The sequence below is a fragment of the Amphiprion ocellaris genome, chromosome 11, assembly GCF_022539595.1.
Source record: "Amphiprion ocellaris isolate individual 3 ecotype Okinawa chromosome 11, ASM2253959v1, whole genome shotgun sequence".
Lineage (NCBI taxonomy): Eukaryota > Metazoa > Chordata > Actinopteri > Pomacentridae > Amphiprion > Amphiprion ocellaris.
Window position 1 is genome coordinate 6,736,955 of NC_072776.1, and position 15,190 is coordinate 6,752,144.

Here is a 15,190-nt window from a genome sequence, read left to right on the forward strand (position 1 = left end):
AGCAAATTATTCATTTAATGTATCATTTTTACTGTTTAATTGACTGCCTTTAATCTGCCTCGTCTCCTTTATGTCTTGATTTTCTGTGCTGCACCTTGTGAACGCTGTTCTTAAGGGTGCTATATAAATAGTGATTATCATCATCATCAGAAAATAAGTATTGCAAGTATTCTATGTTTTAGTAAAATCCACAAATTTCTCTCTCAGTTCAGCTCTGCCTTACAAACATGGATATATTTTTGGGTTATGAAAAAATAAACTGAAGTATACATAGTCGAATTACTCAGAAAAGCCCTGCATTTACCCCCTTTTTTAAAAAGTAGAAGTATACAATTATAGCTTTTTCCTTTCTGGCATGCATTGTTTTACTGGACTATAATTGTTGATTCATCAGGATGACATCTGTACATCATAATGCTTCTGATGATTATATTTTGCATCATTACTATAAATCTACGTGGTAACTAAAGCGTTGAACAGCATATTGCAAAGGATCCTAAACCAGTAGTTTTGTTCATTGGGTCACCATCTCCTGGTTTAACAAATAAAAATACATCGTATTGCAAACTGGTGAATATCTGCAATAAAATAAAGAGTACAACACTTGCCTTTTAAAAAGAAAAGTACAAAGAAACAGGTAATGGAATTAGTCAAGCTGAGAAATGTATCTTACGACACATTTTATTTGCAGCAAGTAATGCTTGTACTGTAGAAAACCACTTACTTTTCATCAAGGAAAATATTCTATTCATATATTTCCAATGTAAAATAACAATTCTACTAATATAACATGTATATCAGCCTGTGACATGTAAAGCACGTTATGTAAAACTGAAAAATGCAAAAAAGTGTATTAATAAATAACCTGAACCTTCCGAGGTTACAGGAATTGTGTTTGAAAGTAAAAGAAAATCTGTTTAGAAAGTATCTGGAGAAGAAAGTAGTTATTTTAAAGAAAAATACAACAAAGATGTTTGATTGAGTGACATACTGAGATGTGTTTGTGCTACTGCCACTGTTGAAAGACACATTAAATCTGAAATAAACTGTCATGACCTGAGAAGAATTTAACTTCAGATGCCTCAACCTTAGAAGCCCTAATTTTTAAATAATGTGTCTACATATGTGGTGATTGTTTGCTGTTGCTAAAATGGAAAAAGAGATGTTAATAAAGCTTAACATAATATATGCTTCCAAAAACAATCCCATGGCCATAACTCAAACAGTGCAATTTAAACACAGACAGAAATTTGCTACTGATCAGATACTTTAACTTGCTGTTAAGACATAAATCTTTCAGAAAGATCAATTTGCAGGAACAATGTGCAGCTTCAGTTACTTAACAGGGAGTATAAAAATATATTTGTCAGAATGTGTACAAAATATGCGACACAGATAGTAAAACAAACCGCTGTCAAGGTGAAACAATCATAATTGATGCTGTTTTGTTACTGCTAACAAGTGGGTTACTTTCATGATTCTACTTAAACTTCATTGGAAAAATGTACAACCTATACAATTCATTAATCATGCTGCGATTACATTGCTCATGGGGTTTTTATTTCTGTATTTAAAGAAACCGCACAAGGAAGCTCGTAACTTTAAATTTTGCTGCGAAGCTATATAAAAATTCTGTAAACATGAACATATCCTCAAATAAATAGAACTAAATTTACTACCCCCATTAGAATCTTCATTAATATTCACAAGTAGAGTGTTGTACCTAAACCAGTGTAATGATTTATTTTTTACTCACTTATTGCATCATCACTCAGCCCCCCACCTGTGACAGAATCAATACTAGCGAGAAACTGTTCTAGGATTTCATCAATGACATTACACCTAAAATTCACTTGCTCCAGGTCCAGCGCAGGCATATGACTGATGAGAAGACGGCCGACATTCTGCCGAAGCTCAAGCAAACTAAGAGAAAGGGAAAAGAGCAGAAAAACAGAAGAAAGTTCAGATTTGCTTTACTGTTCTGAGGAACTGAGTTGCTGAATGGCTTTGTAAGAGTGGCACATCAGCATGCGAGGGAATCGATTTTCCAGCAGCCCAACCTTCTGAATGCATCCGAGCTTGAATGTGTGTCAGAGTCGGCCAAGTCTCCTGCTTCCTCTGGACGTGTCTGATCAGAAGAATCCCTGCTTCTTGCTGGTGGAGCGTTTTCCCTCTGCTGCTGCAGACTCAACTTGAGCTCTTCACATTGGGCCGCCAGGTTTGCTTTTTCCTCCTCCAGACTGTCCAGCTGGTGCCAATAGTGAAGCCCAGGAGAAGAGGAAAATTAATGGAAGGAGAGTAAGCATTTCAACGTGAATAATATTAGAAAATCCACATAAGCTACTAACTAAATGACACACAAACTAATAATAAACACAGAAACTCATATTCTCCCTGACATTTTGACTGACAGATTCTTGTTTGAAATGTGTCAAAGTAATCCCATTTCAAAAGTCTGTTTTGTTTTGTAGCTTTTCAGTGCTATTAAACTGCACTGCACATAATTCAAATCTCTAAATTTCATATTTAAGTCACATGATAACATCTGAGCCACCTCCATTTGTTGAAGACAGCTGTAAGATGTGGCTGAAAACGGCATTAATCTGTTACACATGTTTCCAAAAGCTAAAAGGAATGACCAGTTGAAGGGATTTCCCTGATGTTGACAGTTGAAGCCTCATGTTGACAACAGCTGAATTTCAGAAAACATTTTGTCATCGCTCTCAATGAAATCGCTTTGGGAAGAATGTCTATACAGCCAGTGGGGGATTAGAGGAACAACTGCAGCCAGTATGAGTCCCTTTCAATGTGCATGCTAGCATGTGAGTATGACATCAAAATAGACTCCTACATGTAATCACATTAAAGTCACATCAAAGCTGGGACACTGACCTGTGAGCGCAGATCATTATTCTCCTTGTTGCTTTGATCCAGCTGCCGGATCAAAGAGTCAACATGCAGTGCAATCTCATCTTCTTCACCTTGGGCAGTGCTGTGATTGGGCTGTGTCTCTATCGCTGCGATTAAAGCCTCTTTGTCCTTAATCAATTCATTGACTTTCTGTTTGGCTTTCTCAAACAGACTTTTGTAGTCCTTCTCCCCCTCTGTTACTTCTGTCTGACTGGCTTGGTGAGAACACTCCTTCTTAATACTGCTGTGGGACGGCTCCTGCAGTCTGCTCTGCACAGCTTCTAACTCGGAGGTAAGTCTCTGGACCTGCTCTTTCAAAGAGTCTCTCTCCTGAGCTGCATCCTGCATGAGCTCCATGAGCAGGTCTTGTTGCTTCTGTACCTCGGTAACACTGAGTCCGTTAACTGGAAGGCTTCTCTTGTCGTAGGCACTGGCACAGGAAGGTCCAGCATTTTCATCACTGTGCAGGTGGTGGGTGACACCATTCTGCTGTCTCTGATTCTCACTTTGAGAGTCTTCACTGCTCTCTTGTTTAAAAACTCTTTGCTCAACACCAGAAGCGTCCAAATTGGAACTGTGTGCTTTATCACTCTCATTATGAATATTCTGTGTGGCTCTCTTCTCCCCGTTAGTCTGATTTGGGGTCTCCACTTCCTGCTTTATGCTGGACACATTTGTCTGGGTGGCAGCACTTGACACTAGTGCAGGGGGCACAGAGGAGGAACTGGTTCCTGCTGCTGCAGACCCTGCAGGACCAGTTCCTGCAGCATTTGTCTCTGAGGTAATATCCATTGCTGCATCATTGAAACTCACATCATTACTTTCGTCTTCCTCTTTCTTCACTTTACTAATATCCAAAGCAGGCGGTGTTGGTTTTGGGGTGCTACCTTTCTCCAAGATAAGAATGTCATCATCAGTCTCATCACCACTATCAACAGGCACAGAGGGGGAACTCAAGGGGATCACCTCTACTGATGAGGGTGTATCTGAGGTGCTCCCATGGATGATATTTACTCTCGGTCTTTTAGGCATGCTTTGTGGAGTAACATATTGTGGCCTTTTCCCCCTGCAGCATTCACAAAATCCAAGTTAATACACATCTTTACTAAACTGATATATGCTATCATATATAAATGATATATCTAAGCTCACAAACAACACAAAATCTTACCCCAGGACGCTCAGTGACAGTGAACACACACTAGTAATAACTGGAAGACCACTGCTACTGGAAGGGCTGCAGGCTACAGAGAAATAACACAAAACATGTTGAAATGTAACTTCTTTTTTTTTTTTTTAAAAATTCACACACAAATGGCAATTGTCCCTACCAGCTTGTGAAATGGTGGAGGAGCTCAGCATGGAGGATTCAGCCCTTGCAGCGCCTCCTTGAAGCGTCCTACTCCTCGGGGTCGTGGGAGTAGAAGGGGAATGGACAGTCTGTCAACAAGAAAACAACAACAGAGAACTATTTTTAAATCTAAATATTCCTAAACAACATCTACCCTGTATGACGTAATTACCTTAACAACGACGAGCATGAAAACACAATCATTATCTTAAGTCTAATCAAGTGCAGCCATCTCTCGCAGCCTCCTTAGTTTAAAATGAGAAACCTACTCTGGGATCTATCTGTCGCTGCTTGGCGAGGTTAGCTGCACGCTGCTCTTCCTGACGCCTTCGATCCTCCTCAGCCTTGAGAAAAACATACCCAAGAGCCCAAAAAAGGTGTGTCAATGATTTTGGAGTTAAAAATCAATATCGTCAGTAGTTTAACAATGTATACAAAATCCCATGAGGTGTTACATGTACCTTGTTTAGACATATCAATGACAGAAAGAAAAAAGGCGCAGCACATGATGATTTGTACCTTTTGTCTCATCCTTTCTTGTTTCCTTTTGTCCTCCCGCTCTCTGTAACAAATAAATCTCAGAGGTTAAGACTCAGACCTGCAAGCAGCCACTTCATTTATGCCCAGTGATTTTAGGAAGTTTAATATCATTTGTACTAAGTGCAAATATTCAATTACACCTGCCAAGACTTATTAATGGAAATATGTGACTCACTGTTGTTTATAAGTCTTGCAGTATGAAGGCTGGTCACCATCAGAGTCCTCAGGCTCCTCCGCTACCAGGCAGCTCCTATAAACCCAAATTGGATCGTTTTGGTTAGACTTGTCTTGATATCTATGATGTGCCTGTACTTTGGGGGTGACTACTGATGCATTTCCTTATCAGTACAAAATAAAATGTGACAAAGGTTGGGTGAGGACTCCTACTGGAGCCCAGTATTCATGGTAATCAGGTGTTTGAACTAGTTTTTCGGGTCTGCAGTGGAAGTCCTCTGACGAGCAGAACCAATCTCTGACCCAGACTTAATTAATAATTAATCTTCCTTAGAAGCTTCCTTTTACCCAAGCAATGAGCAGAAACCCAGCACCTTGAGTGGACCATATATCTAAAACATATCTGCTTACAATAAACTACAGTAGCAGACCAAACTGGCTGAATGGGTAGCTTCTTCTGAATGCCAAGGTGAGTTTATCAAATTCCACTCAACCCCTCTAGGAATATGAGTACCTTTATCCATATATATTTGCTAGTTTCTCTCCGGTGATTGTGATTATGGCATTAGGTCTATTGATAAAGGTCTCCTTACCTGAATTGAGGATCAGGGTTCATACGGCAGAACCATTTTTCTGGCAGCTTGCTGCAGTCAATCCCATCAGGGAGTTTGCGCCAGAGCAAACAATCATCACACTGGACCCAGTTCTGATCTGGTCGCTTCCTGTGAAGGAGACAGCATGGTTAAACACGTATACATGTAGAATACATAACGTCTGTTGCTACAATTATACTAACTCGGTATCCTCCACTGGTATGGTGTTGTTTGGATTTTCTTTGTTCCTGCGGAAGCGCATTTCTTTCCAGTACTCCTCCAGTTTGATCCCCAAATTGTTTATAGTTTTCCTGTACAAAGAAATCAGCATGTCAGACTTCTGTGACTCGGAATATGAATGAGACTATAAAAATATTTTTGTGTATCAAACATAAGAACAATCACAACTGAAGTACATTACCTGTATTTATCTGTTTCATTAAAGCTCTGTTTGTTGTGGGTAGGATCCAGAAAGTTACATTCTATGACCCCAATGACTCCAACTCCTTTGTTGTCAGCCTGCAGAACACAAAGAATCACCAGATAATGACATTCAAAAACCACAAAAAAATATGGAATAAACATATTCACCTTAACGGCAGAAACTCACCTTAAGCTGGCAGCCCACACGTTCATAGGCTTTGATGAGTCGATTCTTGTGATACATCATTATACCATACTGGTCCTTACTCTTGGTGTTGTACCCAAAAGTTATAGTGATGCGTTTGTTCTAATATAACATATAAGGAAAACTCAAAAACAACAATACAACATAAAGAAATCGAAAAGGTTTAACAAAATTGCACATGGGGAGAACCTGTGATGAAAGGATACCAGAAAGTTGGGCTTGTAGTGGTCCTTGCGTATGAAGGCTAGACTCTTAGCAATGAGCTGAGTTTTCACCTTTAGACTGCGGACCATGACCTGCATCCGGGGCTTCAGGTACAGAATACTGCAGTATGCCTAGAGCCATTAAAAACACAGATATTCATTAATATATACAATCAAAGGGAATGTAATAAAGACTCACAGGATATGAGAGTCAATATGTCTACACAGTTTGGACTTAAACCCATAGAAACAGAGAGGAAAAAAAACTACAAAACTGGACGAAGTCTGTTATTACAGACCTCCTCCAGACATGTGACTGTGTCTGATGTTCTCACTCACTGATATAATACATGAATATGCAATAGCTCACTTTCAAAAGTTTAAACAACATTAAAAACACTAAAAAAATACAGTTGTCTAAGTTGCATTCAAGTCAGTTAAACTGTAATAAAATTATACTTGTAAATAATAATGGAGAGCCTAACTCTCCTCTTTCAGCAGATGAATGTGAAAACTCCCCTCTAGAGTCAAGCTTTGCACATACATCAATCCATAAACTGAAGGTCAAACATCTGGAACTTTAAAAATGTATGGACCTTTGTGTGGAGAAATAATGCCTTCATAGAGTCATTCTGAATTATTAAATAAAAAAATAATGGCAGATCACTGCTTCCTACCCGCAGTGAGTACACAGTCTCAGGGATGTATGATGTGATCCTGTCTGGAAGCTGAGAAGGATCGTTCATTGTCTCGTAGACCTCAGATGGAATTCGGATGTCGTACTTGTCCGTCTCAAAATCAAACTCTGGTGCTCCTGAAGACGTTCTGAGAAAAAACAAACAAACAGTTTAGATGATTCACCATTATTTAACAACCGCAGGTCCAGAGACAGTCAGGATGCTAGATCTCAGAGAGCCTGCTAGGTCACTAGAAAACATTCCTTGTATTTATGATATAAACACGTAGCTGCATGCTGTGGAAAATCTATCAGGTATTGAAGCGATAATGCTTATGTTGTATAATGCTGAGCTGCAAGGAGGAAATTGACTGTTGCTGCCCTAGCATTAACTAAAAGGCAGCTGACTGTGTATTGCACTGAGGAGAGACTGAGGCAGTCCAGGCAGTAAAAGAGTTTCTGGACAGGCAGTTTATAATGAATGCAACCATTTAGAATTCCCATCTGCAATTTCATCAGCAGTTGATGTTTTCTTGTTTACATGGCAATCAGCTCTCAGACACTGCACTATTTCCATGACTTTGCATTTTTTTTAAACTTTCAAATGTGTCCTTTTTTTGACTACATTTGTTAATAATTTGTTTGTATGATCATTCTACACATCAGAGGTTCTCACTAGAGTTGTAGCACTATCGGGATGCAGCTCTAGCCCTCTCAAGTACAACAAATACTGTATACATCTGTGTATGTGGACTACAGACAGACCTGCGGAGATTCCAGATGATGATCCGTGTGCCGGTTTTCTCTTTGGACCAGGCCGAAGCGATGATATTAATCTCGGCCAGCAGTTCGTCTTGTGAGTTGAAAGGGGAATGCAGGAGAATATCTTGCAGACTGGCTTTGTGCTCCTCTCTTACAGAGAGTAAAGAGAAGTTAAGGATGTTTGCATTGAAAAATTAGGTCAAATGGAAATAGGACGAAGGATTGAGAGAAAATGTGCCTCTAACACACACACACAAAAAAACAACTAGATTTTCATCCAGCCCATATAACACATTTTCAAACAATTAGTAACACAGGAATAATAAGATTATTAAGCCATGATAATGTCAAGCTCCAAACATCACAGGCCAGGTTACACAAAAATTCTCCTGTGTCCATTTTAGCTGAATAATAATGATATTTCCATTAATAAACACATGTATGATGTGTATTAATGCAATCAACAAAGGATATATTTGTTTCTTTCCCTCTCTTCAAAGCAAACAATAGGCACAATTATCTGCTGGGCACCAATCTCTTCCAGGTAGGTCTGAGAGAGCATCCCTACACAGGAGGCACTCTTCGACTTGGAAAAGACGATGGCATCTTTGCCAAGACGCATGGATCCAGACTTGAAGCCGTTGCCATAGATTCCAATTGGCTCTTGACCATTCACAGCTATCTTGTCACTGTACCCGAAGCTTTAGGAGGGGGAAATTTGAAAATGATTCATATATTGTGAATTGTAATTAATCACCTTCAACATTGCAAAAATGTGACTTTAAAAACAATCAACTCACATGCAGGGTTTTCGGTTGTTGTATTATAATACCAGATTTACAAACATCAAAATTACAAATGACATTTTTCGAATTTCAAAACGTAAGAAGTATTTTCAACTATTAAAGTGATTTTCCAGTATTTTTGAGAAATAACACATAGTTAAATCTGTACCTGAGCATCTTGTGCATTGTTTCATAGTCCAGTCCATTTCCATTATCCATAAAAGTGAGGCAGACTTCCCCTTTGACCATAGTCTTATCGATCCAGAACTGTTTGGCGCTGACATCTGGATCGTAGGCATTGTCTGTCAAAGAAAAGAGAGTAAAAATCTTATTTATTTTCTGTCCAACATTTTTAAAATGCAGTGATTTAGAAGTGTATAGGACATTTGCTTTGCAAAGACAGTTGTTTTGTCCATTCTGCCCTGGATGCCTGTAGTGTACAAATCAAATGTGCTTATTAAGGTAGTCATGCAAAAATAATGAAATGAGGAGGTGAACATTTGAATGGAATTACAAAGATCACAAAATATTTAGCACAGATAGATAGATCACAAAAAACACACATGAAATTATTGTGTGCTTAATTCTAATTATTTTCTTTGTTCTAATGTGAAAAGTGTGTCAGTGTCTTGATAGAAACATAAATCTCTGTTCCATTAGAAAGTGTACTCCATGATTAGAGGATACATGAGACTGTTAAGTGGTCACATGTAGCTCTGTAAACTTTATCATGTCAAAGTATCAGCCTCTCCTTGGTTGAAGAAGGTGGCTTTCTTGTCTTTCTTGTCGTGTTCTTTCTGACATCTTCATTGTTGAATGTCAGAAGGACATTTGGGATCCTGGAGGTTTCTGAATTCGAGTCTGCCCCGCAGGGATCAATTCCCTAGAAAGAATTATCTAAACCCACCGCTATCTCTCAGAGGGATTCAGATTAAGAAGGTTGTGCTGAGGTCCTTGTTACACAGGCATTCCACTGCTCTCATCTGATTTGATATTTTATGTCTGCTTCAGCATTCTAGCAAGGCGTCAGCTCTATTTACTGCCCAGCTCAGCTCATCGCCATTTAAAAATCTTTCACGGGAGAGACAAGTGACTGAGCATACAAACATAAGGACAGGGGTAACAACGGATACACAAATAAACAATGTTGAGGGAGGTATTTTTGGTTTTAATTTTGTCCTGAGGAACAATCTGTGACAACTGCAAACACAATAAACGTCTCTAAAAATCAATTACTAAATCAGTCTTGATTACAAAAGGTAATTTTTAAAAAATTTATTTACTCACAACTAGATCAATTCACAGAAATCAGGATGTCATTCAAGAATCACTCATGCAGATCAACCGGAGACATCACAACTATCTAGTAAAATAGAAACTACGACATCCAGTCTCACTTGAAACCACATCAACGTGATGATGACTCACCTATGAGCTCAGCTATGGCGCTGAAGGGCCAGGTATGGCTGGTTGAGTTGGTATGAAGAAACTTCGGTGAAAGCTGCAAGTGGAACAAATCAAACAGTTAACAAAATTGCCTGTAAATAAATTATATGTATGATGTAAGTGCATTGTGAGAAAACTGACATAATATGTAAATTGCACTGGGTAAACTGTCTTCTATATGACTGCAGTTAAAATATTTCACGTGTTGCTCTTGTAAGTCTGTATCTCCATCTGATAGTGCTCACTGTTGTCATGTGAATGGTATAAAATTATATACTAGTTATGTAACTCAAGCAGACAGAACCTGCTTGATCTCTCTGATCAGGTCTGCTGCAAACAAGTTCACGCAAAGTCAAATATTTATTCTGTTGGCACTGTTAAGACTTGTTCTCTGCACACAAATTATTAAAGAGAAGTGTAGGAGTTTCACTACCCAGTTATGAGTCACCAACTGATGAGTGTGTCACATACACAGAGACGTGCCAATTTACAACAACAAATGTTTCTAGCAGACTACTAGTGTTTGCATGCAAAAAAATAGACAAAACGGACACTTGTTTCTGTTCTACAAATAAAACAGAGAACACGTGTAATGGGATCAAAATGGAAAACCATTTATTTTGAATGAGCTGTGTTGTTGGTCTCTCAAACGAAGCAAAAATCTTGTGGATCAATGTCATGCCAATAAAAACTATTAATGCACAAACAACTATAGCTACTAATCTGTTCAATGATGGTGTTCACGCTGTTTTGTTTTTCTTTTTGCCCCTCACTTGATTATGAAGAGAGACACTAAAGTGTGGGAAGAAAGGGAATGTGAGGGGGTGATAACATGCAACAAAGCTTCTAGTCAGATGTCTGAACCTAACTCTACATGGCTGTGTACAAACCAGCACGTTTAATGGAGGAAAAGTGAAATGGATGTTAATCTGTGAGAACAGCAGATATTGTGGATGTGATTTAATTTGCGCTGCAAAGCTTCAGCTTAATATCCACTGTGTAATCCCTTAAAACGTGAAGGAGCCTTACCACCTTACATGTTTGGGGCTGTACAGTGTCTTGGTGGTTAGCAGTGTTGCCTGACACCCTGGGATCTGTGTGATGTCTGGCTACTCACAGTTCAAAGACAGGGTGATTGTAAAATGTCTGTAGTGTGAATATGAGTGTGCTATAGGGCAGTGGTTCTCAACTGGTCTGGGCCTGGGACCCACCATAAAACTGAAATGACAAGTCGTGACCCAAACAATATTTCTCCAAAAATCAACAATTTATTGATTGAGCGTTCGAAGACAAAACTTTTAAACCTGAACTCAAGTACTTCACAACAATTCAAAATCAAGCAGCAATACTAATTCAACTACTGAGGACTTTGAAACAAGTAGAACAATAGCCTCAAGTAGTTCTCAGGATATATAAAAGTGCATTTTTTTTCTACAAAAAAAGTGCAATTCAACAAAACCAGTAGCTTCTCATAATACTGCACAAGTCTGCAACATTGCTGTTGTAGCTGGAGAAACTATGTATAGAAATATGTGCAAAAGAGTCCAAAACATGAAAACTGATGAAGTGCATTCAACAAATTATTAACATGAAGAAATACTTAATGTTCTGATCAATCTCAAAATGTAAACACAATAAAACATTTTTCAAAGGGCTTAACTATATTTGAAAGCCAATATTTGGGGAAAAAAATAGCGTGCAATATTGAAAGAAAAGTATGTTTTTAAGCACTTACAAATAAACAAAAGTCACAAGTCACAATAAAAGTACTGCAGAACTACATGAAGTTCTAATGGCTTAGCTGAGGATGCTTTTTGGCCTTTACAAGAGTCTCAAAATCTGGCTGTATGCATGATAAAGCAACTCTGAGGTCATGCTCAATGTTCAGTTTATTTCAGTATTTTGTTTTCAGCTGAACAAGAGCTGAGAAGCCACATTCACAGAGGTATGTGGTGCTGAATGGTAGGAGGATTTTTACAGCTCGACTAGCAATGGAGGGATACTCTCTCATCACATCGTTGCACCAGAACTGGGAAAGGCTTACCTCTGTGAATTTCTTTCTGAGAGTGCGGTCACATGATAGCTCCACCAGCTGACATTCATCGCTGCTAGGCAACGTGATGCTTTCCATGTTTATTCCAAACGGGTCGCGCACCCAGTTGTCCTCGGGTTGTTTATCGGGAAAGTAGTCGCTAAACCGCTCGAAAAGTTTATTCAGATGCGTGCTTTTGGACTGCTTTGTCTTCGATGTAGGAAAATCCATATTTAATGTACTCGCTGTCGTACTTGCGTTTAGCCATGCTGCTGTTGCTATGAAAACATGCAGTTTCTTCTACAGTAATACGAGTGTCCTCACCGGTCGCTGCTGACACGACGACCCCCTGCGGGTGCGGAGGGGAACTACAATGACTCGCCACTAAATTGGATTATCTTTATTTTTCTCTCTTTTTAGAAAAAGGCTCGCGACCCACCAAAAACGGCCCCGCGACCCACCAGTTGAGAAACACTGCTATAGGGTGTCTCCCTGCCCTCGCCCTGGTGTCTGCTAGGATAGCACCCCCTACTGAGGGTTAAACGGCGAAAACATAATAAACACCCCCTTCCTCCTACTGAAAATGGGAACTCGTGCTTCAGGCCCATAGTTCAACTGGTGTAAGGCGCCTATTGTTAATTGACTACAAATTTCAGTTAGGGTAAATGTGATGTGACGGGGTGAAACTGGAGCCAGCCAGGCTACTATCACAAGTTAATAGTGATGGAGTAACGACGGCAGTACCAGGCGTTTACGAGGAAAACGAAAGTTAGCAGTGATTCACACCGCAGCCAGAGCTGTTTTTAAACAGTGGTGCTACTTATAATGGCAGACATTACCCTGTTATTGTTTGTGGTTGACAAACATCCCAAATGTCAGTTTAACTAGCAAACTAGCAAAATATACACCAGAGTTTAATGTAGTCTGTAGTCAGCGTAGCATTAGACATATTTAACATCTAATGCTCATATTAACAGAATTTAGAGGTTGTTTTTCGTGCTCATGCGTTTTATGCCCTAGTATGATGATATAAAATTCCATAAACATTGAATAAACTTCGCTTACCGTGCTCAGTGGGACACCTCGGTCCGCTTGCGCCGCCATCTTTCCGTAAATACGGATAGTGGGCGGAGCCAAAGCAGACCGGAAGCGGTTAGATTCGTTTAATAAACATGTAAAATGGTTACTAGATGGGTGTGTTAGTCTGTTATGTCATTGTCAGAGCCTCTGGAAAATATTCAAATTTTTATTTAAAGTCTCTTAGGATCACTTCTACTTTGAGATTTTCCATGAACAGATGGGTCATATATAACTGAGGGACTTTTGAGGTCCATGGAATGTATCTTGCATACGTTTTTTTTTTTAAAGTACACAAAATAATGTTTTTATGCTCATTATGATCATGTTATTACAAATTACATAATTATTTATTATGACAACAATCACCTATTCATAAAAAATGACTGGATATCAATAAATGTTAACTAAATAACCGTCTGAATTTAATAACAACTACCTTCTAATTAGCTAAATAATAATAAAATGAGCTTATTCAAAAATTGTTTTGTGTTCTTTTTATTAAGTTGAGATAATCATGACAGGTATTTCTTTTTTGGCAATATATCAAATTTTATATGGAAAATAACGAATTGTATCTGAGTTCGAGAAATCACCTTCAACTAAGTTCCCCATTACAAAAACACCTCTCAAGGAAGTGTGTTAATTCCAGATCACATGACCTGCTCCACATGATGTCATTTCCTCCTGAAGAAAAGACTGGCAGGACTCCAAGGCTTTCTGAGTTATTTAATATAAAGTAGCGTGTGACTCAAGTGTGGATTTATGGCATGTCAACAGGTTTACTACAATATCTTTATAAAGAACTTTCAATTTCAATTTTACTCAATTGTATATATAATATTTAGAAGAATCTTTCTGTAAAAAAGCCATGTGGTTGGTTATAGGTGGCCATGTTGATTTTAGTCCTGAAAACATCAAAAATGTCAACTATGTTACAAAAAGTCCCACAATTATATATTGACCCAGAAGCCTGATATCTATAAACTGCAATAGTAGGGAAGCAGAATAAAAAGTAGCTAAATAGTACAAGAGATGATGCACAAGATAATCTTACACATTTCTTTAAATATTGTTCTGTTGTGACCACAGTTCTAACATAACTGCTGATTGTCCCATCATTTTACCACAGATGGCAGCTTCCAGTAAATGGACTTCATTGAATTGTTAATGTTATCTCTGTAGAGGATTTCCCCCCCTTGTTTTAATAAAGATTTCTAAATCATTTTTGAATTTACATCTTACATAGTAAAAATAGCACTTGATTTTTGCCATTTTCTACAATATACAACAATACTGAAGAGATTACAATGTAATTATTTTGTGAGAATAAGGTGTAAGCAGAGCAAAATAGCAAAACAATCACACAGGTTGATGAAAAAGCAGCCAACAGGTGCAGGCAGCTGGTGGCTACATTTGAAGCATTGCTTTGCTTTGTTTAGATTTGCTTACTATGCAAAGCTAAGAGTGTTACTTATTAGTATAGGCCTTCTGTGGGAAATCGTGACCAGGAGCCAGTCATCTTCAAGCCAGCAGTTGATCAACCAATCACTGACTTCTGCGTACACACTCCAATTAGCATACAACACAGGGACACACACACCTGACCCCCATAAATAATACTCGTCATATTGAGGAGAGAAAGCAGATTAATTACATAAAGGATGCAGCCACAGTTATAAAGCTTCCTTCCCCAAGCATTACACACCTCTTAAAGTGTTTAATTAACAAGAAATGTCGGCAGGTCTAGACACAGCATCAGCAGATATGCTAATTGCTGTGACAGCTTCTGCTGTAGAAGTTTATGTTGGGTCAGTTTTCAGTGATCATAATCCTTTAGTGTTTCTTGTTCAGATAATGCAAAGTGAAGAGCCATAAAATTGCTCCTGCTTTTGCTGAATTTGAACCTGTAAATTCACTATGGCACATCTCAGCACAACTTATGTCATTTGCACATCTAAGCACACACTCATTTGCATGTTCTGTTTATTTGCACTTTTTTTGCATCACTCT

General features: G+C 38.6%; 1 protein-coding gene across 3 annotated transcripts; it reads right to left on the reverse strand.

The window, feature by feature from the left end:
• Positions 1-650: 650 nt before the first annotated feature.
• Positions 651-13,223, reverse strand: morc3a (MORC family CW-type zinc finger 3a). 3 transcript variants are annotated; one of them, XM_023285919.3, is made up of 19 exons: positions 13,166-13,223; positions 10,051-10,123; positions 8,792-8,924; positions 8,312-8,538; positions 7,841-7,997; positions 7,077-7,224; positions 6,403-6,531; positions 6,179-6,298; positions 5,990-6,087; positions 5,772-5,879; positions 5,569-5,697; positions 4,977-5,051; positions 4,781-4,823; positions 4,531-4,605; positions 4,242-4,350; positions 4,082-4,154; positions 2,893-3,976; positions 2,061-2,248; positions 651-1,923 (listed from the first exon to the last, which is right to left on the reverse strand). In XM_023285919.3, the coding sequence occupies exons 1-19, from the start codon at positions 13,202-13,204 to the stop codon at positions 1,749-1,751; spliced, it is 3,183 nt and encodes a 1,060-aa protein (XP_023141687.2). In that variant the 5' UTR covers positions 13,205-13,223; the 3' UTR covers positions 651-1,748. The 3 variants fall into 3 exon arrangements, with proteins under 3 accessions (XP_023141687.2, XP_054871377.1, XP_054871378.1); XM_055015402.1 differs by lacking the exon at positions 13,166-13,223 and adding an exon at positions 12,113-12,549; XM_055015403.1 differs by lacking the exon at positions 13,166-13,223 and adding an exon at positions 10,210-10,267.
• Between the last annotated feature and the right edge of the window lie 1,967 nt (positions 13,224-15,190).

Coding starts and splice junctions, on each gene's coding strand:
- morc3a (XM_055015402.1), bottom strand. CDS start 12,331: ATGGATTTTCCTACATCGAAGACAAAGCAGTCCAAAAGCACGCATCTG. Junction 6,299..6,402: donor ACTACAAGCCCAACTTTCTG/GTATCCTTTCAT, acceptor ATGTTATATTAG/AACAAACGCATCACTATAAC. Junction 4,606..4,780: donor AAGAAAGGATGAGACAAAAG/GTACAAATCATC, acceptor GTTTTTCTCAAG/GCTGAGGAGGATCGAAGGCG.